The sequence below is a fragment of the Prionailurus viverrinus genome, chromosome D4 (genome assembly GCF_022837055.1).
Source record: "Prionailurus viverrinus isolate Anna chromosome D4, UM_Priviv_1.0, whole genome shotgun sequence".
NCBI lineage: Eukaryota > Metazoa > Chordata > Mammalia > Carnivora > Felidae > Prionailurus > Prionailurus viverrinus.
The window spans coordinates 90618556-90645669 of NC_062573.1; the positions used below are offsets into that span (position 1 = coordinate 90618556).

The 27114-nt window shown below is 47.0% G+C and overlaps 1 protein-coding gene and 1 long non-coding RNA gene across 10 annotated transcripts in view; both read right to left on the reverse strand.

Moving 5' to 3' along the window:
* SETX (senataxin) overlaps positions 1 to 9998 on the reverse strand; it is a 66801-nt gene extending 56803 nt beyond the window's left edge. For 2 of the 9 annotated variants that reach the window (XM_047831274.1, XM_047831266.1), the window contains exons 1-3: positions 9141 to 9309; positions 2890 to 3073; positions 1811 to 2021 (exon numbers count right to left, since the gene is read on the reverse strand). In XM_047831274.1, coding sequence (XP_047687230.1) covers positions 1811 to 2021; positions 2890 to 3066 — 388 coding nt within the window. In that variant the 5' untranslated portion in view covers positions 3067 to 3073; positions 9141 to 9309. Of the gene's footprint in view, positions 1 to 1810; positions 2022 to 2889; positions 3074 to 3403; positions 4215 to 8189; positions 8306 to 9140; positions 9326 to 9870 lie in introns of those variants that run through there. The other 7 variants (XM_047831268.1, XM_047831267.1, XR_007146509.1 and 4 more) reach the window with 7 other exon arrangements.
* Positions 9999 to 24296: 14298 nt separating this feature from the next.
* Positions 24297 to 25528, reverse strand: LOC125150853 (uncharacterized). The gene is made up of 3 exons (XR_007146510.1): positions 25412 to 25528; positions 24967 to 25086; positions 24297 to 24698 (listed from the first exon to the last, which is right to left on the reverse strand). It is a non-coding gene; the product is annotated as an uncharacterized LOC125150853 (long non-coding RNA).
* Positions 25529 to 27114: the final 1586 nt, after the last annotated feature.

The following is a 27114-nucleotide window of genomic DNA, read 5'->3' on the forward strand; positions in this document are numbered from 1 at the left end:
TCATTTACTGAATAATTCACTTTCTCCACTGCTTCGACATGCTCCCATCGTCTAACACTAAGTTCCCCAAATATTCTTGGTGTATTTCGGGAGTCTATTGTTCCACAAGTCCACCCCTGCTTGACTGTTCTAATTCCTGTCGCTTTATGGAAATGTCTACACGGCTCTTGCAGAAGCATCATGAATAGGGGCGCCTGGGTGGCTCAGGCGGCTGGGCGTCTGCCTCTTGATTTCGGCTCAAGTCATGATCCCAGAGTCCTGGGATCAAGCCCCATGAACCTGTTTGAGAGTCTGTCTCTCTCTCTCTCTCTCTCTCTCTCTCTCTCTCTCTCCCTCCCTCCCTCCCTCCCTCCCTCCCCCCTCCCTCTGCCCATTCTCCACTGTTTGTGTACTCGCTTGCTCACTCTCTCTCTCTCTCTAAAAAATAAAAAACACAAAAAGAAGTGTCTTGAACAGACTCATACCTTTACCCTACCCCTAATGAATCAACTTTATTTTGTCAAAGTTCAAAGAATATTGTCAGCGACAGTGGATGGCTTTTGTGGAAGAGTATCGATAACTGGAAAAGCAGGAAGGAAGCTCTTGGGTATTGACGTTTTGTTTCTTGATCTGGGTGCTGGCTACATAGGTGTGTCCAGTTTGTAAAAACTCACCATTTATGTACTTTTCTTGGATGTAGTATTCATTAATAAATGTTTGAAAACGGACCTGTTAACATGTTAAACACAATTTACTTACAGTTTATTTAGAAAGAATTGATTTATCTAACCAAATCTTTAGATGTGCTTTTCAGTTTACTGAAAATTCAGAGAATAAAGACATGAAATAACATCACCAGGAAGCAATCTGAAAAATCCAGGAAGTGCATTATTTCACAGGGCAACTATATGGTCTCGGTAAGTCAAGGCTATAGCAAAAAAAAAAAGTTTCTTTGTGTATGTATAAATAGACTACTTTGTATTCAAAAATATGTACAAAATATGAGCCAACGCAATAGGTGGTCCCTGAATGGATTCTTAAACAAAGCAGCCAAAACCACATTTTGCAAGTACTGGGAAAGTTTGAATACGGACTAGATACTAAATGGTTTAAAGGTATGGTTATTTGGAAAAGAAAAAAAAAAAGGTACTGCTATTTTGTTAGATTGGACAGATCATGTAACGTCTTCACTTTTATGAGATTCACATTAAGAAATACAAATATAAACGACCTAAGTTCAGGCAGCCATGATACGCCATGCCATAATAATTAATGAAAATTACTACAGACCAGTAGTTCTCAACCAGAGACGATTCTGCCCCTCCCCTGCCCTGCCCTCTCCACGCTGCAGGGACACGTGGCACGACGTGGACACAGTCTGGCTGTCCTAAGAGGGGCAGCGGGGAGAGCAGAGGGCTACTGGCATCTAGGTGGTAGGGGCCGGGGAGGCTGCTGAACATCCCACAATGGACAGCACAGCGTCCACAACAAAGAAGTATCCAGTCCAAAACATCCATGGTGTCAACGTTGAGGAACTCTGCTATGGACAAGTTACAAGAATGAAAACTAACTGAATGGATAGAGGAGTAAATGTGTGATAAAGCAAATACAGCAAGATGTGAGCAACTGCACAATCAATGTGGCGGGTCCGCGGTGTTCACCTGATCACTGGCTTTTCTCCGTGTATGGAAACTTCTATCAACAAAATGCTGGGAAAAAAGATGAAGTATCTTAATGATCTGTTTAACGGATGTTCAATACAGATAAAACGGAGTTCCTGCAATTCTTAAAATAAGACTGATTAAACTTGTAGAACACCCAAGATACTCACTAACACGCTCGTGTAAAAGCAGATACGGATACTTCAGGATTTCAAGAAGAGGAACTCGAAGCTTATTTTCAAAGTCTTGGCCAGTGAAGTCAAACAGCTGTGCCTCTCCATTGTTGTCTACTATGTACAATTCATCATCGTCTCCAATTTCTGCCTTCATGGATTTTTCAAAATGATTTATGAGACGTAAGGTTTCTAATTCCCACAAAACCTGTAGAGAAAGAAAAGTGGGAGGTAAGCTTTGTATCTTATTATCCAAAAACACTGGATGTCACGATCTTTTTAGAAAGCCTTCCCCTAAGTATAAAACTTCAGAAGTTTCAAGAAGTAGACTACCACATTAGATTCATTTGAAGAAAAGTCACTAAACGTGGCCACTTTTATGATGTATGAGGCACATATGACATGAGGTGTGCAAAAACCGCTTTCGTAAAGTTTTACTCTAAATATAGCACTATGCTTTATCAGCTATTTAAAAGGGAACGAGGAGCACCTGGGTGTCGGTTAAGCGTCTGACTTCGGTTCAGGTCATGATCTCATGGTTCGAGGGCTCAAGCCCCGCGTCCGGCTCTGTGCCGACAGCTCAGAGCCTGCAACCTGCTTCAGATTCTGTGTCTCCCTCTCTCTCTCTGCCCCTCCCCGCTCCCACTGTCTCCCAAAAATAAATAAAACATTTTAAAAAAATTTTTAAAAAAAGAAGTTTGCACCACGTACCCATGAAACAATGAAAAGAGAAAAAAAGAATCACCAATAAAAAAATAACCCAAGCCATTCAGACCCGTGACCGTAACACTGTCAAATACACAGGCGTGAAAAACAAGAAAAAAACAACGTAACGCTGTCAGATATACGGACGTAAAGAACAAACTGGAAGCAAAAAACAAAAAAACCCCATACATCATCTCATCCAATTGTTTTAGATCCCAATGACTGAAAGCGAGGGATCACGAAAGTCGGCTGAGGTTTTAATTCCGTCTCATCAGTCAATCCTGTTTCCCGAACGCACCCAGCCGAGTTCGGGTTTCTCGTCCCCCTAGTTATCGAGCTCTGAAGCGCACCGTCCACCCGGCCCACGTTACCTCATGCAGGAAGGGCAGGTCGTCGCGTGCTTTGTGGTACTCGGCCACACACTCCAGGCAGTAGCAGAGGTCTTCGTCGGCTGTCTGAAATTCCCCGGCGTGGGTCCTGGACGCATAGCGCTTGAGGAAGTCAGCGGTGGAAATACCACCGGGCGTACACCAACAACATGTGCTCATTCTGCCCCTGTACGCAGAAAAGACGACACCTGAAGACTCCCGAAAAATGACACTTCGGGCCTTTCCGTGTGACCCTCCCCTTCGACTCAGAATGTGCCCCCGCCACCTCAAGAATGGTCCACCGGCCGGCTTATCAACTGGGTCAACTCAAATCTGAGCCTCCTCTTAAAAACTTCATCTTTGGCACGTAAGAAATACGAGGAAACGAAAGCACTTTGCTAGTACAAAAACCAAACCAAAGCAATCCAAACCCACCAGCATGCAACACACGGATGTGCTACACAGGAAGCTCAAGACCACGTGGTACTGACGTTGAACCACGGAGACAAAGACGTACCGGTGCTTTCAAAGTATAGCTTTTGGAGTGTTCTCGTGATGTACTGGAGCCAAGTCAAAAGTTAAGGGAACCTTTCACATTCCTCGAAGACATGTTTTCGAGAAATCCGTGGAGACCTAAAAATCCGGAAGCACTGATCCACACCAGTCACAAAAACTCAGAGACCTCTATCTGGGTTAGAAAGTACAGACGCATGAATCTGCACATACGTGTGCATGAACTGCTGCACTGCTCGTCAATGCGCTGTCAACTGTAACAGCTAAAATGTTAACAACCTGTTGCTACTAAGTACAATCTTTGAGCTCTCCCACCTTCTGTCTGTGTGGTAATACCAGAGACTCCACCATCCAAACTCACGAGAAAGGGTCCAGATAGAATAATTGTCCAAATCCTAGCAGTCTCAAAAAGAGCAAACAGGAAGGTCCCAGGAAACAAGCGAAAATCAAAAGAAGCACAGGTGTCGGAAGTTTAAATGAAGACGTACTAACGAGGCAGAGGTTCATCAGCACTACAAACAGCACGAAACCCTGTGGATGAGCAAACAGGACGGAAGCCCAAATCCAAAGAGCTCTCCAGCTCCAACCAGGTGTAATAAAGAGAAGACGCTGTATTTGCATCGCACACTAAATGGAGGTGAAAGTAAATACAAAGCTCACAATCAGTAAGCAGTGTGTTACGGCTCAACAAGGACACGCGGTGAGCCTGGACGTACCTCAAAGTACTCAAAACACAAAAGGGCTCGGGCATGTCACAGGAACACAGGGGCCAACCCGAAAGAGCTCTGGATGGCCAAAGCTGAGACAATCTGATCAAAAACAAAAACCAAAACACCCACTGCAATCTGTGGATTCTAACCCTCGGTCTAGACACACATGAATCCGTACAGACAGAAACGACTGGATGAATGAACAAAAGATGGGGGACCAACCCGACGCGCAGAACTCGCAACGATACATATAGACGCTCTGGGTTCCCAGAGGCGGAGCTTAACCCCGCCCCGTCTTGAGTGTGGGCCGGACTTGGTGACACAAGGCCCAAGGAGAGGGTGTGGAAAGGGAGATACCGTAACACTACAGCGGACACACCTGGCAAACACACCCTCAACCAAGTGATCAGGGTCAACATCACAGGAGTTGACAGCCCCCCACGTGAGGTACTGAGGATGGAACTTCCGCTCTGGACAGTATGCTAGCTACCCCAAAACCCGCAACCCAGGAGAAACACCCACTGGCCCAAAGTCAAAAAGATCTAAACAGCTGTCAGCCAGTCTGTAACAAAAGGAAGAAAACCACACCCAGGAGGAAGGAAGCAAGTCTTCTTTCCTATGAAAATGATCAGTCATTGGGAACTGGGCCAGGAAAATATCTAATGAGCCTGATCTTCAGAAACGGATGGAAATGAACTATCCAACGGATGTTAAGATACAAGCTTCAAGGGGAAAAAGTTACAACCCCCACTGCAGACTGTATACTAAAAACTAAGCCTGTCTCCTCAGTGGATGGACTTAACTCATGCATTCTCATCAGGGGTGAAATCATCCTCAAGGAGATGAAAACTGGTTAGTGGGACACAAAAAAAAATATATTGCTTTTTTTTTTTTTTTCTTAAAATGTGTAAAGCACAAAGATGCCTAAAGTACATAAAGGGATATACAATGTATTGGTGGTTTAAAATCAAGGGGAAATGCATGCGGTAGAAAGGTCTAAAGTTTCCTCTCAGGGAGGGAGAAGAAACAATAAAAGATAAAGAAAAATAAATGACCCAAGTCACTGAATACCTGGGTACAGAAACCCAGCAGCGTGACGTTTTCAAATGCATCATCATCATAAAATTCAAGAGCGCAAAACGTCTGCTAACGGGAAATCAATGACACCTTGACGGAAATTTTATTTCACTGCTGAGGTTTTTTGGCGTAATGCCAGATCCTAAAATAAGCTGGTTTTCAAAAAAAATCCCTTATTTTCTTCTTACTTCCATGATTAAGTAATTATACATAAACGCGTAAGTAAAATCGAATACGTGCATCTGTCTTGTGAATTTTTAAGATTAACTATTAATTGTACGCTTTCTTCACCCTTCTAAAAAGAACTCAGGGTGGCTTTCAACATTAAAGCTAAGGAGGACATACAGAAATGGACATTTAGAAAACACACAGAAAACAACACTCAAAAGGAGGGATGGAAACCCATTTAGAAGAAAAGCTCACTACATCCTAGATTAGGAGTTTCCTGAAGAGCAAAAAAAATGAGTTACACAATCCTCATTTGAAAAATAAAAAAAAGCATGCTGGCTCAGCTGGAGAATCCTGCCCTTTCCTAAACACTAATTCTAATTCCATTAGATTTTACTAATACGCACCCTGTGCGAGGGGGCTGCGAACTAGGGAATACCAAGTAACACATTAGCTTTGCAGAATACAAAATTATGTTTTTCAAAGCAGAGTGTGTTAACTCTAAAAGGCCAATATCATAATATTATAAGTTAAAAGTCTTCACAAACTGTTTTTTCCAGTGATCTATTTCAGTGTGGGGAGTGAACTGAGAAGCAGATCTAAGAACAGAAAGTGAAACTCTGGAGAATTCTCAAACCTCACTTGCCTCAAGCAGGATTTCTGCAGTCAATCGAAAACTCTGAAAAAAAAATTAGGGTCTGAAGTACAAATAAAATGCTGTGACTTTAAAATAATTAGCAGTTACAAAAAAAGAAAGAAACTTTCTACTAAGAACATTAAGGAGACTTCTGTATTTCACTCACTCACAGAGCTAGCCTATTTCCTTCCACACCCCAGAAAGCAGAACTAAGTTTTCTTGCTTGCCATATAACAGATGGGTACCACAGAGTCTAGAATACGGAAAACAGTGCTATAGAGCATGTCAACAACAGAGAGTGTTTCCAGATTCCTCTGCAAAGGCCATAAATGGGTGGTTACACCCCCAAATCTAAAATTATCATTGGCCCGAGCATCTAAATGGGGTATATATATATAAAGTAGTTTTTCTTTTGGGAGAAAATCTGTTGGTAGATGACCATAAACCCTTGAAGTTTTCGCCCACCTCAGTCCTTGTGGAAGGCCTGAGTTTTGTTCATTTCATCCGATTTTAACTGCCTGGAACTACGACTGAGCCACAGATGCTGGTGCCCGAGGAACCCTCAAGCTGCAGAACAGACGTTAAGAGCCACCCTCGGAGCCTCAGAAAGAGAACTGATTCGTCACTAACACAGGATGCTTCTCCAGGGCTATAGACCGACTTTCCAAAGACCTGCCTTGGGGACATCATTTCTCAGTATTAGCTGGCCAGACACCTCAAACGACAATCACTTTCCTCTACCTTACCGAGCTAAACGTCTTGCAAAAGTAATCTGGATTTGTCTGCTTAATAGCTCCCTGGCAATCTGGCTTCTACCCTTACATTTCACTGCCTGTTTTCCCAGAGTCCCTAGTCATCTCTGTATCACCAAATCCAGCAGTTTTTCTCTGCCTCCTCTAAAGCATATAAAAATTCTGACCATGCATTCTTTAGCTAAGACAGCACACCATTCTCTCTCCTTTCACTTCCTCTACCCAATCTCCTTCACGGTCACTTCTTCCTTTGTTCCCCTTCAAATATCAGTTTCCAAAGGCTTGCCTCAGGACTCTCCATCCCATTTCTCTTTCTGGGTGACCTAATTCAAACCACTTTTTCCATTACTACCTGTAACGGAAGAAAGTATGTAAAACTCTCTCTCAGTGCGACACTTAGCTGTAATTCAGGCACTCAATAAACGACAACAATTCCAGCCTAGCCTACAGTCTCGCAGATACATTCAGTATCCAACTGCACAGAGCTGGCATCTCAAAGACAAAGACAGAAGGAAATCCGTCCCTTAAACCCGTGATTCACCCTATATGCTCTCTACTCGTGACATTACCGTCCCTTGTCTTCAAAGACAATGGCCCTAGGTGTCCTCCCTTAGCATCCATCTTCAATTCCATAGTCTCCCTCCTTAATTGTATCTACGCTTTATACCCAGCGACGCTGCCATCCCCTTAATAGGATATATTTTCACCATTTGTCCGGATTGCAGAAGCCTAAATAAATAATGCTTCTGGCTCTTATTTCATCCACCACCAATTCCTCCCCCAGCATACTGCGGAAGGGGAAAGCAAAAACTGACCTTTGAACTCCCCCAGTTTCGGGATAAAATTCACATTTTTTGACCTCACTGCAGAAGGCCCTCCGTTATCGGGCTTCAGCATCTCTCGCGGTTCCCGCCCCACCCCCCCACCCCCCCAGCCCTCGCTCTTCCTAAAATGGGGCAGGGTGTTTGGCCTTTCCTGCTTTCAGAGAAACTCGCACTGAACACCCAACCTTCGCAGCTCTGCCTGGCGCTCAACCCTCAACGCACGTCAGACTCAGGAAAGGAACTTCAAAAAAAGATGAGATAAATACAACTCAGATTCGTTTTTTTAAAAACACCTCAGCAGTGATTCTGAGAAAATCTGAGAGCCTCCGGTGTGCAATCAATCCCTGTACGTCATCACATCTGAGGGCTTATCTGACCCATCCTCCCTTCCACTCTGAGCCTCCTACCCTCTCAGGACTTTGCACATCTCAGGGCACTTGCCTGCGCTGAGTCGCTGAGTCGAGCTGTTCACTTTTTGTCTCCCACCTCTACCACACATTTGCTGCCTCCCCACCAATTGTGAGTCTGGGGCACGGATCTGCTTTGCATATTTTTACTCCGGTGCCTGACACCTATTCAGGGATTGAAAACCATCTTAGATGTTGGCTTAAAAAATAATTACCTGGGCTAACGGTCTACAGAGAAGTGATCCTCTCGGTGGAGATTCCTAGGCTTATTTGTGAATGGGTGAGGATCTGCACTCATGTGTACCCAGACTCTGGACCCAAAAGAACATTTCTGAAACAGGACGGGCGAGGGGGAAGAAAAGGAACAAAACTGATGACTCCATCCGGGTTTCATTCACATCCACCCTATGAAGTCGGGCCAGACGGTACCAATCGGACAAGCGGCTCAGGCTCAGACAGCCTGCCCGTGAGCACCCAAATCTGCAGAAGTGGTGCAACTGCGCTCCTGAGCCCACAGCGACAGGACGCTCGCTGTCCCCGCGCACGGAACGGCTGGGCACTTCGACAAACAGCCCCCAAATCAGCACCAGCGGGTAGATTCAGCCCTCGGCCCGGAACTCGTGTCCGCCACTCCAACCGGAGCACTGCTGCTCCTAACGGGGGAGGTTCTTCCCCCGCGAGCCCCGCACCCGGTGTCCTGCGCGCCGAGCCCGTCTCGGGCCCATCGCAGCCCCGAGAGGTGGGGCGGCGGACAAAGCCCCCCACCCCGGGCAGTGCGCTCCAGCGCCTTCAGGTGGGGAAGGGTGGACTCGGGGGAGCCAGCCGGGAGCAGCACTCTCTCCCGAGGGGGAGGAGGACTCCGGGGCAGCAGGACGGGGCTTTCTCCGGCGAGCCCCCAACTCATCCCCCAAAGGAACTACGCAGTGTCCGGGCCAAAAGCAGCTCGCACGACACCGCGGAGGAGACAACGGCGGGGGACGGGGCGGGGATCCAGACGCCCGGGACCCCGGGGTGCAGGAGGCACCAGGGGGCGGGCTGTCCCCGCCCCCCTCGCGTCGCTGCCCCTCCCCCGAGGAAAGCGCCCCCCCCCGCCGCGCCGCCCCTCCCCCACTCGCCGCCCGGGCCTGACGCGCCGCGACGGTTACTCCACGCGGCCCCGCGCGCACCTCACGCCCGCCGGGCCCACAGCCTCGAGCCCGCCGCGCTCTCCTCACCCCGCTCGGCCTCGCTTCGGCCGCTAGCCCACCTCCATGCCTCGGCTCAACAGTCGGCCGAGGGCGGATGTGCGGACCCGCACCCGAGCGCCTCCGTTCCCACCCGGCCACCCAACCCGGCAGCGCCGCACGCCGAGGCCCCGCCCCTCCCCCGCGCGCGGCGTCCGCCGAACGCAGGCTCCGCCCCGCCGCCTTCTTGTTTTGGTGCGCGGAGGGGCGGAGCACGGGAAGAGACGCACCGCGGCTCCGCCGGGAGGCAGAAACGCCTGGCGCTGATGTCACTTCCGGGATGCCGGTTCCGGCCAATCGGGAGCGCCCTACGGGGGGGGGGAGGGGCGTCGACTGCGGTGCGCTGAACCTAGTCCCGTCCAGGACTCCCTTCCGGTCAGGGTCGGACCCCGACGCGCCTAGCCCCGGGGCGATTTAGGCCTCTAGCCTGTACCCTTTAACGGTCGTTCCCTTTTCTGATCTTTGCAACGCCCCGGGCGTTTCAGCGCGGTGTGTTACAGATTGAGGGGGATTTTTTTTTTCCTTTTAGATTTCCTTAAATTCCTAAAATATAATACGTTAATCAACACCTAATGGGGAGAGCGAGTTCATACTACGGGAAAGGAGTTCGCGAAGTACCGTAACAGCAATCACCACCGGAGAGCCTGCCTGGTTTTTACCGCCTGCCACTGACCTGGAGGAAGAGAAGCCGCCCCTGCCTCGACTGAGGGCAGAGGCGGAAAAGCGGGAGAGGGACAGGTGCCGACCAGCACCACCGAGGCCGGAGCTGCGGCTGCGGTCCTGCCTCCGGGACCTGTAACCGAAGACTGAGTGGGCGGCGGAGGGGGCGAGGCGAGGAAACTTATAGCGAGGGGGGCGGGGCTTGTGGGACCTCGCGCAAGCGCGCGCGAGGCCAACGACCGTTGCTCGCCTGGTTTCTCGAAGCTTCTGTAGCGTGCGGACAGTCGGCTGTAGCCACACGAAGCGCTTAGGTCACACAACTGTTTCAGACCGTACTCGTTATGCGTACGTCCTCACTGAAGGAGTGTGTTTACGCAATACTTGTTTGAAATGAGAATCTGGAGGGCTATTGGGGGAAGAAATTATTTTGAGGGATGAACAAAATGGTAAAAGTCACCGGGATTTTGTACTTCCCTGACATCACCACTGTTAGGTAGATCCTTGCAGAATGCATTACTTAGGTTTTTACCAAAGTTGACATATGAAAGAGTTTTATTTTTAATTTTTTAAACGTTTATTTTTATCAGAGAGAGACAGAGCCCAAGCTGGGGAGGGGCAGAGAGAAAGAGAGAGAGACAGAACCCGAAGCAGGCTCCGGGCTCTGAGCTATCAGCACAGAGTCTGATGCGGGGTTCGAACTCACGAACCATGAGATCATGACCCGAGCCAAAGTCGGATGCTTAACCGACTGAGCCACCCAGGCGCCCCTGAAAGAGTTTAAAAGTGCCAAACTCCTCTCCACCCTGCTAAGGGACAGAAGACAGAAGACTACCTGGGATCCTGAACAGGGTGTGGGTGGGGGGTTGTAGGGGGGGAGAAAGGGGTTGGGGGAGTGGAGGTGGGGGAAAGAGGGTGGGGAGGTGGGGGAAAGAGGGTGGGGAGGTGGGGGAAAGAGGGTGGGGAGGTGGGGGAAAACTCCCATGGACCTGACAGTTGGGCTAGGAACACACGACAACGTTCTAACTTCTTATAAAAGCTGAAAAAAAAGGTGAAACTTTAGATTGCAGTCAATTTTTTAATAGTTAACAAAATATCTGCCTTTATACCAAAGTGGTCATAAAATATGATATTTGATATTTTTAAGGAGGAAAGTGCTCGCGAAGGCAAAAAGTGCCTAAAGCTCAACCAAAGTCACCATTTCATCCTGTCTCCGAGCCGTCTCTGGGCCTTTTAATTCCACATTTGTTTTCAATCTGTAAATGATAAAGGCTCATTATTTCTATTTGATCTCTTAATTGTTGAAATTTTTGTTATTTCTACTGACTGAAATCATCTTCACTTTTGCCTCATATTCCCTTAATTTTTTTCAACTCTACATAATTTATATTAAATTATACACAATAAAATACACGGGTTTTAAGTGCATGCTTTGAGGACGTGTTAACACCTCCATCATTTCATGTAAGCATCTCCAGTCATGATAAAAAGAAAAAAATTTTTTTTCATCCCGCAAAGTGCGATGGGGACACTGTCCACACTCACCCAACCGGACTGGTGACCTGATTTCTATCACCTTATCTGTCACCACCATAGATTCATTCAGACTGTTCTAGAACTCATTTTAATGGAATTATACGCTATGTACTCTTTTGTCAGTCGTCTTCTGTTCAATAAGAAGCGTGTGAGGGTCAGAGGTGTCACTGCATGTATCAGCAATCATTTTCATTTTGGAGTATGACATCATTAAATGAATATGCCACAATTTTTCTAATCTACCGATGGATATGGGGTCATTTTAAGTTTTCTGCAATTGCGAATAATAAAACTTATGAATATTAATGGGCCCGTCTTTCAATGTACATGTTTTCATTTAACTTGGGTAAATAACAAGGAGTGTGTCTTTACATTACATTACAGGATAAGTGTGTCTTTAACGTTATGAGAACCTACAATCCATTTTCCAAAGTGATTTTTACATTCCTATAAGCAAATGCAAGACTTCCCACAGCCTTGTCGACACTTCCCATTTTTGAATCATTTAGATTTCAGTCGCCCCACTGGTAAAAGTATACCTCATTTGGGATGCCTGGGTGGCTCAGTCGGTTAAGCGTCCGACTTCAGCTTAGGTCATGATCTCGCGGTTCGTGGGTGCGAGCCCCGCGTCAGGCTCTGCGCTGACAGCTCGGAGCCTGGAGCCTGCTTCGGATTCTGTGTCTCTGTCGCTCTCTGCTCCTACCCCACTTGTGCTCTGTCTCTGTCTATCAAAAATAAATTAAAAATGTAAAAAGAAAAAAAGATTTTATCTCTCTCTTTGCCCCCTCCCCTATTGTGTATGCATGTGCACTATCAAAAAAAAAAAGTTGTGTGATTATTGGGAATTAGTAGATCTCGTCTGAATTGTTTGAAGGAGTCCTTTGACCATTTTGCTCGTTTGTTTGTTTTTTAAGGACTTAATCTTTTTAGAGCAGTTTTAAGTTCACGGAAAAATTGAAAGTACAAAGATTTCCAGTGTATTCACTGCCTCCCACGTATGCATAGCCTCCTCCGTTATCAGCCATCCCTCACCAGAGTAGCACATTTGTTACAACTGATGAACCTCCACTGACACATCATCATCACCCAGAGTCCATAGTTTACATTAGGGTTCACTCTTGGTGTTATACATTCTATCTGTTTTGGACAGATGTATAGACAGGTATCCATCATTATAATATAGCGGAGGGGCTTTCACTGCCCTAAAATCCTTGTGCTCTACCTTTTCATCCCTCCCCGGTCTCACCCCTTTCCAGAATGTCATATAATTGAAACCACTCAGTAGGTAGCCTTTTCAGTTCGGCTTCTTTCACTTAGTAATGTGTATTTAAGGTTTCTCCATGTCTTTTCATGTCTGGATCGCTCTTGTATTTTTTCAGCACTGAATACTATTCCATTCTCTGGATGGGCCACAGTTTATCCATTCCTCTACTGAAGGGCATCTTGGTTGCTTCCCAGTTTCAACAATTACGAATAAAGCAGCTATAGACATCAGTGTGTAGATTTTTGCACGGACGTAAGTTTTCAGCTCCTTTGGATGCATATGAAGCACACGATCACTGGATCCTGTGCTAAGAGTAGGTTTAGTTTTTTGTAAGAAAATACCAACTGGCTTCCAAAGCGGTGGCACCATGTTGCTTTCCCACCAGCCATAAGTGAGAGTTCCTATTGTTCCACATCCTCCCCAGTATTTGGTGGTGTCAGTGTTCCAGATTTTGGCTAGTCTAATAGCGTGTAATAGTACCTCATTGTTGTTTTTTGTTTTTTGTTTTTTTTATTTTTAAAAAAAAATTTTTTTCAACGTTTTTTATTTATTTTTGGGACAGAGAGAGACAGAGCATGAACGGGGGAGGGGCAGAGAGAGAGAGGGAGACACAGGATCGGAAACAGGCTCCAGGCTCCGAGCCATCAGCCCAGAGCCCGACGCGGGGCTCGAACTCACGGACCGCGAGATCGTGACCTGGCTGAAGTCGGACGCTTAACCGACTGCGCCACCCAGGCGCCCCACCTCATTGTTGTTTTAATCTGCATTCCTTTGGTGACATAAGGAGCATATACAAATACAAATCCATATACAAATTTGCAACCTGTATTGTCTTCTTTGGTCGGGCGTCTATTCAAGCCTTGTGCCCATTTTTTCATCAGGCCATTTGTTTTCTTATTGTTGAGTTTTAAGAGTTTTGGGTATATTTTCCTTAACAGTTCTTTAGCAGCTGTGTCTTTTTGCGAACATGTTTTCTAAGTCTGTGGCTTCTCACTCTCTTGACATTGTCTTTCACAGAGCAGAGGCTCTAATTTTAATGAAGTCCAGCGTATCAGTTTTTTCTTTCGTGGGTCATGCCCTTGGCGTTGTATCTGAAAGAGTCATCACCATACCCAAGATCATTTAGGTTTTCTCTAACGTGTTATCTTCTAGGAATTTTATAGTTTTGGGTTTTACATTTAGATCTATGATCAATTCTGAGTTAATTTTTGTGAAGGATGTAAGGTCTGTGTCTCTCTATATAATTTTTTTCTTTTTTGGATGTGGATGTCCAATTGTTCAGCACCACTTGCTGAAGAGACCATCTTTTGTTTCACTGTACTTTTACTCTTTGGAAAAGATCAGTTGATGGTCAGATCATTTGTGGGGATCTATTCCTAGGCCCTCTCTGTGTTCCAGAGATCTACTTGTCTATTCTTTTGCCATGAGGACACTGTCTTAATTACTGTAGCTTAATTACCGTAGCTTTAAGTCTTGAAGTTGGGTAGCCTCAGTCTTCTTTGTTCTCCTTCAATATTGAGTTGGCTATTCTGTGTCTTTTGCCCCTCACTTAAACTTTAGAATCAGTTTGTCAATAGGCACAAATAACACGCTGGGAGTTTGAAGGGAACAGCATTGAGTCTACACGTCAAGTTGGCAAGAACCAACATCTTGACAATATCGAGTGTTTCTATCCACGAACATGAAATACCTCTCCATCTATTTACTTCTTTGATATCTTTCATCAGAGTGTTGTGGTTTTTCCTCATATAGATCTTGTACATGTTTTGTTAGATTTATACCAAAGCATTTCACTTCTGGGGGTGCCAATGTAAATGCTACTGTGTTTTTGTTTTTTTTTTAAACATTTATTTATTTTTGAGACAGAGAGAGAGCATGAACAGGGGAGGGGCAGAGAGAGAGGGAGACACAGAATCTGAAACAGGCTCCAGGCTCTGAACTGTCAGCACAGAGCCCGACGCGGGGCTCGAACTCATGGACTGTGAGATCATGACCTGAGCCGAAGTCGGACGCTTAACCGACCGAGCCACCCAGGCGCCCCAATGCTACTGTGTTTTTAATTTCAAACTCCACTTGTTCATTGCTAGTATATAGGAAAGCAGTTGATTTCTGTATATTAACCTAAATCCTACAACCCTGCTATAATCTTTTATTGGTTCCAGTTTTTTCATCAATTCTTTTGGATCTTCTGCATAGATGATAAAGTCACATGTGAATAAAGATGGTTTTAGTTCTTCCTTCCCAGTCTGTATACCTTTTATTTCCTTTTCTTGCCATAATGCATCAACAAGGACTTCCAGTATGATGTTGGAAAGGATGATGGGAAGGGACATCCTTGGGACTCCTGGGTGGCTCAGTCGGTTGGGCATCAGACTTCAGCTCAGGTCATGATCTTGCAGTTTGTGAATTTGAGCCCCACATGGGCTCACTGCTGTCAGTGCAGAGCCTACTTTTGCCAGAAGCCAAGCTGTCCAACCAGCCTGATGGCAGGGCCCGGGCGGTGGACGGATGGGGACTGCATGGCGGCTCACTGAAAGCGAAGTTTTTGCATTCCCGCTTTTATGTAATTTGGCCTTAGCATTGATCGGGGCAGCTCCCCTACCAATGAAAGTACCTGGGGACTTGTCGATTGGGGAATTGCCCATGACAGGCCCCCCGGGAAGAACCATTGGGGAAAGAAACAAGAGTCCTCAGGGAAATTATGCAGCCCTACATCCAGCCCTCGCCACCCCCTATAAAGACTCCTCTGCCTAAAGGAAGGGTAGCCCCATATATTTCCCAGCCAGGGAGGGGGACAAATGGGTTCGAAATCCCCGCTCTGGCAACAAAGGAATGTATCTATGGATACAAGTGACTCCGACCCCTAGGCCCACTTGGCCCCCAGGAGGCATTCCAGATGATGATCGGACCTGGGGGGTTAAGGGACAGAATGGTTCATTAGTTCCTAGGTATACATTGTCTCTCTGGGAGCGCATAAGGCGTGGGTTCCCAGGGCCCTCTGGGCTCCCTCCCAGCACCCCAGACCAAAGCAAATACTTTTGTTCCTTATACAGCAAATGGTTCAAAGGAACAATTAAGAAGTCATGTCGCTGTAAATGTTCCACTTGAGGTGTTGAGAGCTAGATGACCTTTCATGAAAATAGCAAAGCAAATGCTTTATAGACAAATGTAGATACATAATGAAAGCAGTATGAAGAAATTAATCAAGAAGCAAAAAGGCAGGAGGGAACGTTACAAGAAAATAACTATGTTGTTCCTTGATGGGCGATGACACAAAGGAACGTTTTTAGAATCAGGTAACGCCGAGAAACATAGATGACGCACGCTACAAGGAAATTGCTAACAAACATAATGCCACGTTTGCCACGGTAAAGCGGCCAGTCTAACCCACTGCTGGACCTGCTGGGGCTGGACCCCGGCACACTTTGGACCCTCTGTCCCCACCCCCCAGCCCCCCATCCCTCCCCTGTTTATGCTCTCTCTCAAAACCAAATAAAACATTTAAAAAGGGGGGGGGGGAGGGGTGCATCCTTGCCTTGTAACTGACCTGAGTGGGAAAGCTTTGAGTTTCTCACCACTGAGCGGGACAAAGCTACATAAGTCTTTCCTCTGGCTTCTTTCAGGAATTCTTATTTATCTTTGATTTTCTGTAATTTGAAAATGATATGCCTAATTGTGGTTTTTTGGCACTTATATTCTTGGTGTTCTCTGAACTTTCTGGATCTGTGATTTGGTATCTGACACTGATTTGGGGAAATTCTCCATCATTTTCAAATATTTCTTCTTCCTTCTTCTGGGAGTCCCAGTATGAGTACCTTATACCTATGGTGGTGGTACCGCAGTCCCCGGATACTGTTTTTCAGTCTTTGTTCTCTTTGCTTTTCAGTTTGGGCCGTGTTTAATGTTATATCCTCAAGCTCAGATTCAGTTCTCAGCCAATGTCCAGCCTACGACTAAGCCCATCAAAGGCATTCTTCGTTTCTGGCGGTGTTTTTAAGTTTCTCAGCCTTCTTCTTTTGTTCTTTCTGAGAATTTCCATCTCTGTACTTACATTGCCCGTCTGCTCTCTCATGCTGTTTACTTTATCCCTTAGAGCCCTTAGCACTTTAATCATGGTTGTTCTAAATTCCCAGTCTGTTAGGTCCAAAATCCTGGCCACATCCAGTTCTGATGCTTGCTCTGTCTCTTCAAATTGTGTTTTACCTTCTGGTATGCCTTGAATTTTTGCTTGACAGGGAGGCATGATGTACCTACCGTGTTCAAGAGCAGGGGTTATAAATGGGACTTTATTGAGTAGGTCACGGCAAGGTGTGGGGGGAGGGGAGGGGAAGTGTTGCTACGGTCTGAGGCTTAGATCTCAGTGTTTTCATGAGTTTCTGCCACTGGACTGCTTTTTTTGTGTGTGTCCCTTTAGTAGAGGACGGCTAGAGAGGGCTGGTGTAGGGCACTTACCCTTCCCCCAGGTAACTGGAGCTCACTGCATTTGGGAATTCTCCTTCCCCCAGGTCATTTAGGTTCTGGTAATACCCGGCAAGACTAGGCTCTGGTGAGGGCAGGTCTCTGTTGAGAACAGAATGCTCTAGTGTATTTCAAAATGGCTCCCTTTCCCCTCTCCCCGCCGGAAGAACAAGGGGTTTTTCCCCTCTGATATTGACAGTGGACACCTGGTCAAGCTCCTGGAGGTCAATCTCATAAAACTGTGGGCCCTCTCCTAAGAATCAGCGCCTGTGGAGTCTGGAACTCTCAGAGATGTCCACGCTAAGCCTCCAGCGATTCCTCAGTTACTGTGTGGGTTGTCTCACTCAGCACTGGGTCCCATGGACGTGTCCATTAGTGGGCTCTGCTCACGTGAGTTGTTATTCCCTTTGCCGGGCAGTCTTTCTAATCTTTGAGGCAGCATGCTGCTCACGTCCTCTTCTACAGGTCCCGGAAGAGTTGAGTTTTCAGCTGGTTCGGCTTTCCACTCGTTAGGATGGAGGGGTGGCTTCTAAGCTCCTTATATGTGGAACTGGAAGCCAGTAGTCTCCTTTAATTGGATTATCTGTCTTTATTAAGTTGTAAGACTCCTTCACATACCCTGGATGCCAGGCTTTATTTGCTACAATTACTTGCCCGCAATTTGTGGCTTTATTTTCAAAAGTATCGTCAGCAGAGTCTAAGTTTTAAATTTGGATGAAGTCCAATTTGCCAGTTGCCTCTTTAATGGTTGGTGCTTTTTGCGTCCTGAGAATTTATAAAGATTTTGTCTTACATTTTCTTCTAGAAGTCGTATCATGTTAACCGACTTGTTTTCCATGTGTGTGACCAAGAGTCTAGATCCCATTATTTCGGGTTTTCCAGCATCCTATTTTGAAAAGACTGTTATCTTTGGTATCTGTGCCAGTTATTGATGTATATTGGCTTTCAGTGCTCAGAGGGAAGATGATAGCCGTAGACACCATCGTTTAAAAAAAAAAAAAATCTCCAATCACTGTACATTTTAAAAATCCAGAGAAAGAAAGGCAAACAGAACCCAAGGTTAGCAAAGGAAGGAAATAAGATAAGGGGGGGGGGGGGAATGAAAAACAAGACTCAATTAACATGGCAAAAGTTGGTTCTTTGGACAGGTTAACAATTGGCAAACATTTAGCTAGACTGACAACAAAAAGGGGGTAAGCCCCAAACCTCCTAAAATCAGAAATCAAAGTGTGGACATTAATGCTGACCTTAGAGAAATCGGAAAGGTGTAGGAGAGTTCTAAGACCTTGGAGAAATCAGGAAACTGTACTAAGAAATTGTAGGCCAACATGTTAGATAACCCAGCTGCAGTGAACAAATTCCTAAAACCCCACAAACTATTGAAACTGACTCAAGAAGAAATAGAAAGTCTGAAAGACCTATTGAGTAGAGAAAGGGTTAACAAAGGCAGGGATAGATAAGGGACCCTTAGGGAGGCTGAATGCAGATAAGGGTGGGAGGGTTTTTTTGGGGGGGTGGGGGAGGATGAAGGCATTCCAGCCCTGCCTGTGTTAGGCACCATGGATGGAATCTCACAAACTAATTATCCAGTTCCTGGTAAGGTCCCAATATAAAGTCAGAGACAAAAATCCTTGGTGGCAACCCAGTCGGGACCCCTCTCACCCTTGAGAGCTTTGTACTTGGCTCAATACACTCTGTCATTTCGCTCACTCTCCAGTGTCTGCAAGATTCATTCCTCAACTCAGTGAGACAAGGACCAGTGTCTCTCCCACCCACCTGTAACACCTCGGTGCTGAAACCCAGGATTAGCTCGTTGGAGGGTAACAGCGGAAGCTTCCCTTCCCTTTTCTGAACCGAGGATCACCTGACCATGACTCTCAAAACCAGGCACCTGTCGGCCAGTTAAAAGTGGATAGCGTGGCCACAGGTCTTAAGTCTCAAGTGACAGGCTTCTGGATAAAGGTTTGGTGAGTCCCCCCTTGGAACGTTGACCTAACCACACTCTCCTCTTCCTTTATTCTTCCTTTGCCTATCCTTCTTAAATGGCTTCTAAAACCCCTGATGATCAATATGCTCCAGCAATTAGGGACTCATTCCAGGATCTGGAATCACTCCTTCATTCCCCATAACTTTTCTCCAAATACCTGGGCATCTCATGGGTGCGGCAGTTTCGGAGGTGGTCCTACTGATATTGACACTTAGGGAGGGAAGGCTGTCTGGGTAGCTCCCAGGACCTCCCCTGTAAAAGTGTCTGTCACGATAGTGTAGATCAAAGAGAGCTTTCACGCTTTTCTGGTGTTTGGTGAGATCTATGTTTTGTTGTCAGATGCAACTCAGGCTTAAATGTGGCCAGGACTCTAGGCTTTGAGCATCAGCAGACAATGGTAGAGCCATCCCTTTGTATCCCTTGGGTTTAGAACATTGAGAATGGGAGCACAGGGGCGCCTGGGTGGCTCAGTTGGTTGGGCGTCCGACTTCAGCTCAGGTCACGATCTCGCAGTTTGTGAGTTCGAGCCCCGCATCAGGCTCTGTGCTGACAGCTCGGAGCCTGGAGCCTGCTTTGGATTCTGTGTCTCCTTCTCTCTCTGCTCCTTCCCTGCTCATGCTCATGCTCTGTCTCTGTCTCTCTCTCAAAAATGAATAAATATTTAAAAAAATTAAAAACAAAAAAGAGTGGGAGCACAGATCTACCACCAGAGCTTTCTTTGTGCACAATAGCAGCGGGAACCTTAATACGTTGTTATTGAAGCTTTCTCGTTTCAGCAACAAAAAGTCAGGAACTGTAGTGCTACGAGGTCTCAAGGATTACACCCTTCAATCGGGACCCATCCGCTGATAGGACATCAGGGATACAGGAAGAAAGGATGCTTGGGGTGAGGCGAGAAAATAATTAATCTTATGGACTAGATTCCATGGGTTGGGGGTGCAAGCAGATTGGTACAACCAAGTAATGAGGGCCCAACCAAGGAGGCTCCGGAGAATGAGGTCGCGAGGGACTTTCTCTGTCCGGGGGGGGCGCACGTAAGGACTGGCAATCCAGTGCTCTGAACCTGCCCTATGGTTCCCATGGGCACCTGAGGCCCATAAAAGGATGGAGACTGGCCCTGGGGGTCACGGCCTGGGGAAACCTCCTCCATCAGCAGCACCCGCCCCCCCATAATCGCCCCAGTTGTTTGCCTGCACCCATCACCTTTATAAATAACAAACCTTGAATGGCCAACCTCACTGGACTCCTAAGATTTAAGGGATGTAGAGGAACCCAGAGGGGGAAGGGAAGGGTTGTGTGGGGGCTGAAGCAGTGGGTCAGAATGGCTACTCCCGAGGGCCCAATCCTTCTTCAACCAAAGGTGTCAGGCCATTCTCTAACTTTGGGAAAGGCGAATCAAGGGATAGCTTGCTCCAAAATGGGGAGAGCTGGTGACGGCCCCTCACCACAACGTGATGATTGGAGAAAAAGCATTATGCAGAGCTAGCCCGGAAATAATAGAGCCTTGAGAAAACGTATATTGAAAGGTCTCTCTGGAGAGGCGGCTGATGTACGTCACGAAGCCGAGCAGCCAGGAACACCTGGCCTGCTCAAGGTGGCCTGCTTTCGTCTGTACTTCTCCACTTCCTCCGAGACCACGATCACCTGCCACAGATCTGAGCAGACTCTTCGATCGTGCTCGCTCAGCCCTAGATGACCCCCGCTACGCGCTTTAAGCAAGTTCCGCTCTTCTCTCGAGAACGCTCTTTGGACAATGCAATACATCTTGATGTCTTTTGATGATTGTTTTCCCTTTCCCAATAAATACGGGAACGAGGAGTTGTTCGGGGCGACAATTCTTCCAGTTGTCGACCCCTGCTCCCTTTCTTTTGCAGCTGACTTCTTCTCCCATGCGCCGCTGGTAGGCGGCAAGAGCTGATACGTAGGGACGCCTTCTGGTCACCCCTACCTGGTCGTCACCAGGTACGGAGGCTCTTGACTTCTGTCGGGATCTCGAGCTGGGAAACTCCTCTGGAAGGTGTTCAGAAAAATTGGGAAAGATTGGATCTACAAATGCTCAGAGAGAAGTGCATGAAGTTTGTTGTGGTGGTGGTTGTTCCCAGGCTTGGCCTCAGTATCGCCTGGGGGGTGGAGAGTCCTGGCCCCCTGAGGGAAGTACTCAGCACAGTACTATCTCATGGTCAGATCGATGCTGTGGAAGAAAGGGTAAATGGTCAGAAGTTCCTTACGTGTAAGTCTTGTTTGCTCTATGGGACCAGACAGACTTACGTAAGGCCTGTAAGTTGGGTACCAACCTCCAGGCCCTTTCAAGGCTGCAGACTCGCCCCCAGGCCTCTTCTCAGGAAGGACCACGTGTTAAACCTTTGTGTCCTCCTTATCTCGGATTGCCAGTGAGGAGAAGTCCTTCCCCTGAAAGGGAGGCACATTGACTGAAATGCCCCACGAAGGTCCACGTTCCACTTTCCTTGCGAGATTTTCTTTTTTTTTTTTTAATTTTTTTTTTTTTTAAGTTTATTTATTTTTGAGACAGAGAGAGACAGAGCATGAACGGGGGAGGGGCAGAGAGAGAGGGAGACACAGAATCGGAAGCAGGCTCCAGGCTCTGAGCCATCAGCCCAGAGCCCGACGCGGGGCTCGAACCCACGGACCGCGAGATCGTGACCTGAGCCGAAGTCGGACGCTTAACCGACTGAGCCACCCAGGCGCCCCTCCTTGCGAGATTTTCAACAAAGGAAGAAGGACTTGGGAAAATTTGCAGACAACCCTGATCAATACACAGAAGTGGTCCGGGGTGCCTGGGTGGCTCAGTCAGTTGAGTGTCCGGCTTCGGCTCGGGTCATGATCTCACGGCTCGTGGGTTCGAGCCCCACGTCGGGCTCTGTGCTGACGGCTCGGAGCCTGGAGCCTGCTTCGGATTCTGTGTCTCCCTCTCTCTCTCTGCTCCTAACCCACTCGCATTCTGCCTCTGTCTCTCTCAAAAATAAACATTAAAAAAAAAATTTAATGTATAGAAGTGTTCCCAAACCTACCCCACATGTTTGAACGTTGTGGGAGAAATGTCATGTTGATACTCAATCAAACCCCACAGCCACAGAGAAATAAGCCACCCTACAGGCTGCTGAATCCTTGGGGATGAACAGATGACAGATTTTGGAGAAGGACAAATGGGGGAAGCGGATTACCCAACGGGAAGGCAGGCTGCTCACCTGGACCCCAAATGGGACTATGACTGACCCCTGGGAGTTTGGAGACAGAAACACTTCTAGACGTATATTCTGAAAGGCCTGAGGAGGACTAGGGCTAAGCCCTGAAATTATTGGAAGTTAGCTCATGGGGCCCCTTTGGAACCTCCTTCCACCTTTTTGGAGAGATTAAGAGAGGTTTAATACAACATACTTCACTTTCCCCTGACACCCTAGAGGGGGAATTGATATTAAAAGATAAGTTTATGACTCAGTCAGCTCTGGGTATTAGGAAAAAGTTACAAAAATTGGCTATGAGCCCAGACAACTCTTTGGACACCTTTTTGAAGACAGCTAATTGGGTCTTCTTCTTCCTCTTCTTCACATTTATTTATTTTTGAGAGAGAGAGACAGAGAGCAAGAGAAGGGGAGAGGCAGAGAGAGAGGGAATCAAACAGGCTCCAGGCTCTGAGCCGTGAGCACAGAGCCCGACGTGGGGCTCGAACTCACGACCCGTGAGGTCATGACCTGAGCCCAGCTGAAGTCAGACACTTAACCGACTGAGCCCCCCAGGAGCCCCCTGGGTCTTCTTTAATAGAGATCAGGGGGAGACCCGTGCAAAGGAAAGGAGAGGTCACAGAAAGGCTGTGTTGTCGGTGGCAGCCACGGAAGGACAAGCGGGCCAGCCAACCCGAGGGGCTCCTGGTGCTTGTTTTAAGTGTGGCCAAACAGGGCATTTTAAGGGAGAGTGCCCCCAAAAGCCACTGTAAAGGGGACCACTGGAAGAGGGACTGCCCTCGTGGATGAACATCCAGAGGTCTGTCTCCTCCTCAAGGGACCCGTCAAGACTGATGGCACCCAGGGTTCCATCTCTCTGCCCCCCGTCACACAGAAGATCGTTACGGCACAGAAGTCTCGGGTTAGAGTGGAGCTAGAGGGGACTGAAATTAGCTTCCTCCTGGGCACAGGGGCCACCTATTCTGTCCTCCTTTCCCATCCTGGTCACCTCACCACTCATAAGGTGACAGTAAAGGGTGTCTCAGAGAAGGTCCTAGCCAAATACTTTTCAGAACCCCTCTGTTGTGTTCGGGAGAATACAATGTTCACTCATTCTCAATCATGCCTGAAAGTCCCAGTCCCTTGTTGGGAAGAGATACATTAGCCCAGATGAAGACTAAATTGATACTGTGTCAGGCCTTTCATTTGGGGAGAGAGAAAACTTAACGAACGGCCGAAAAGATATTTACCAGGAAAAATCTGTCAAGGACAGTTCAACAAGTAGTTTTGGCCTGTGACATCTGTCTTAGAAACAATCCTTTGAACCACGACCTTGCCCTCCCAGGCAGTCAGAGAACTGGAAGCCATCCAGGAGAAGACGGGCAATCAGAGTGCATGCAGGTGCCAAGGTCAAAAGGGCCCCAGCATCTGTTGGTACGGGCTGATGCTTTTCTAATATGGTAGAGGCTTTCCCCTGCAAGACGCAAAAAGCACAGAAGTAATAAAAACTCTGCTTTATAAAATAATGCCCAGGTTCAGCCTACCTAACAATCTGCAAAGTGGTCACAGGCCCTCTTTCAAAGCTGGCATTAGCCAAGAGATGTCGAAGGCCCTGAGGAAAGATTATCGCTCGGACTGCTCTTGGAGACCTCGACCCCCTGGTAAAGCAGAACAAGTAAATGATATCTTAAAAAAACACTTAGGGAAACTGTCCCAGAAGACTCACCTCCCACGGCCTTCGACCCTTCCCATAGCACTCATCAGGGTAAGAAGTACCCACAGATCCAGGGTTTCAGTCCATACAAACTGTTCTACGGAGGTGCCTTTCCGATAAATGGCTTTTTATTTTATTTTAGAGAGAGAGAGAGAGAGAGAGAGAGAGAAGAGAGAGCGAGGATGGGAAGGGAGAGAGAGAGAGAATCCAAAGCAGGCTCCGTGCTGTCAGCGCAGAGACTGATGCAGGGCTCAAACTCCCGAATCGTGAGCTCATGACCTGAGCTGAAACCAAGAGTCAGGCGCTCAACTGACTGAGCCACCCCGGCGCCCCTGACAGATGACTTTTTATTGGATCCTGAGATAAATGCCCAAGTTAAACATTTACTTCTTTAGTTCAGTTTCAACAACAATCACGGCAAATGTCCAACAGTTGAACATGAGAAAAAGGAAGAGTGGTTTGGAAATTGGGGGCAGGATCTTACGGGCGCCATCTTGTTGGTCAGCACAGTCATTGGTGGTTTTCTCTTTGTGGCTGCCGATGTCTGTGCCGCCTCATGCCTGCCAGCCTTCCTGTGGAGCCATAACCGGGGACCACTCGACCGACCCTTGGTAGACTCTGAGTGCCATACCCTTCCGCCGTCCCTCTTCAGCTTGAAGAAGCCAGAACTGTCACTGTCCTTGGTCCCCAGTGGCAGCGAGGGATCCTATTCCAGGGGGAGGAATGAGTAGGGAAAGGGTTAACAGTAGGCAGGGAGAGATGAGGGACCTTTGGGGAGGCTGACTTCAGCTGAGGGTGGGAGGCAGCAGCAGAGGGTTTGGGGTGGGGGGGAAGGGATAAACACACTCCAGCCCTGCCTGTGTTAGGCGCCATGGATGGAATCTCACAAACTAAGTATCCAGTTCCTGATAAGGTCCCATTAAAAAGTCAGGGACAAAAATCCTTGGTGGCAACCCAGTCGGGACCCCTCTCACCCTTGAGAGCGTTGTACTTGGCTCAGTATACTCTGTCTCTTTGCTCACTCTCGTGTCTGCGAGATCCATTGCTCAACTCGGTGAGACAAGGACCAGCGTCTCTCCCACTCACCTGCGACACTAGAACATTAAAGGGGTTGAATCAGTAATTAAAAACCTCCCAAGAAAGAAAAATTCAGGAACAGATGGCTTTCCCAGTGAATTCTACCAAATGTTTGAAGAAGAATTAACACCAGTATTCCTCAAAGTCTTCAAAAAAAAAAAAAAAATAAGAGAGAAAAGAACATGAGGTCATTCCACAAGGTCAGCATTACCCTGATATCAAAGCCGAAGACATCACAAGAAAAAAAAGACTAGAGACCAACATCCTCTATGACGAGAGTGTAAAATCCTCAACAAGATACTAGCAAACCAGACTCAGCAGCATATGAAAAAGGTTACGCACCATGACTAAATGGGATTTATCCCGGGAATGCAAGGCTGTTCAACATGGGGAAAAAAATCAGTCAACATAATACCCCACATTAATAGAATGGAGGGGGGGAAACACATGATCATCTCAATCGGTGCCGAAAAGAAACCTCTTCTTTCACAAAACCCAACCTCCTTTCACGATAAAAAACACACCCAGGAAACCAGAAATAGAAGGGAACTTCCTCAACATGATAAAGAGCAGATTGGCTGCTTTCATCGCTGCTGGAAATTCTAGCCAGAGCAGCTAGGCAAGCAAAAGGAGTCACGGGCAACCGACATGGTCAGGAAGAAGTGAAACTCTCTCTAAACACAGGGGGCGGGATTCTGTATGTAGACACCTCAAAGAAAGCACAAGAAAGAGCACCGTTCGGACATCTCCAATGCGGGAACTTAAAATTCTCAGTCATGGGGCGCCTGGGTGGCTCAGTCGGCTGAGCATCTGACTTTAGCTCAGGTCGTGATCTCACCGTTCGTGGGTTCGAGCCCCACATCAGGCTCTCTGCTGACAGCTCAGAGCCTGGAGCCTGCTTCGGATTCTGTGTCTCCCTCTCTCTCTCCCCCTCCCCCACTCATGCTCTGTCTCTAAAAAATGAATAAACCCTAAAAAATGTTTAAAAAAATAAAATTCTCGGTCATGTTATCGAACCCCTCTGAAGCATCTTTTCAAATTCACGTTAATAGTATTTCTACATGAAATTCCCCCCAAACACATCTCCCAAATGTCCGCCACTCTCCAATGCCACCTGCCCTAGAAATGGTAGAAATTTAAATTGATTGAAGTCAAAACATCAAGGCTTTGAAATGCTTGTAAGAATTACGAAGGCTTGAAGTTGCTAAGGAGCAACTTCAAGAAACTTGACCTTGTGAATGAGCTAAGGGAGCTTCCCGTCTTAGCACGTGAGGAAGTGCCCTTGCAAACAATGGCCCCTGGAGCTGAGGCTTAGCAAGTTCACGGGAGCTCACCTCTGCATCCATCAATCCATTCATTCACCAAATATTTATCAAGTAGCTAAACTGGGGGGGGGGGGGGCAGTGATGAAAATGTCATTGCCCACAATTCCAAATTCCATGTGCTCTCGTTGTAGATAAAGTATCTTTATATTTGTTTCAATGGTCTGTCTTTGCACGAAGTGCTACACTGTAGATTCATGGTAACTCTTGAAACTTGCCTGCAAATATTCCCACCTTGTCTTATCCCAAGACTATATTGGCTACCTTTTGCTTTTCCATAGGAGTTTTAGAATTAGTTTATTAATGTCGTAACAAATTCTACTGCTATTTTTACTTTATTGTATAGAGTCTACAGATCAATTTGGGGAGAATTAGCTTCTTTACAATTGAGTCTTCTGATCCATAAATAATACTGTATCTTCCTTTTTTTCTTTGTTTGTTTGTTTTTAGTTTATTTGAGACAGAGACAGAGAGAGAGAGAGAGAGAAAGCGGGAGAGCGGTAGAGAGAGGGGGACAGGGGATCCAAAGCGGGGTCTGTGCTATAGCAGAGAGCCTGATGCAGGGATCAAACTCCAGGGCTCAAACTCATGAACCGTGAGATCATGACCTGAGGCGAAGTTGGACGCTCAACCAACTGCTTTGGATTTTGTCTCCCTCTCTCTGTGCCCCTCCCTCGCTCTCGCTCTGTCTCCGTCTCTCTCTCAAAGATAAACGTTAAGAAG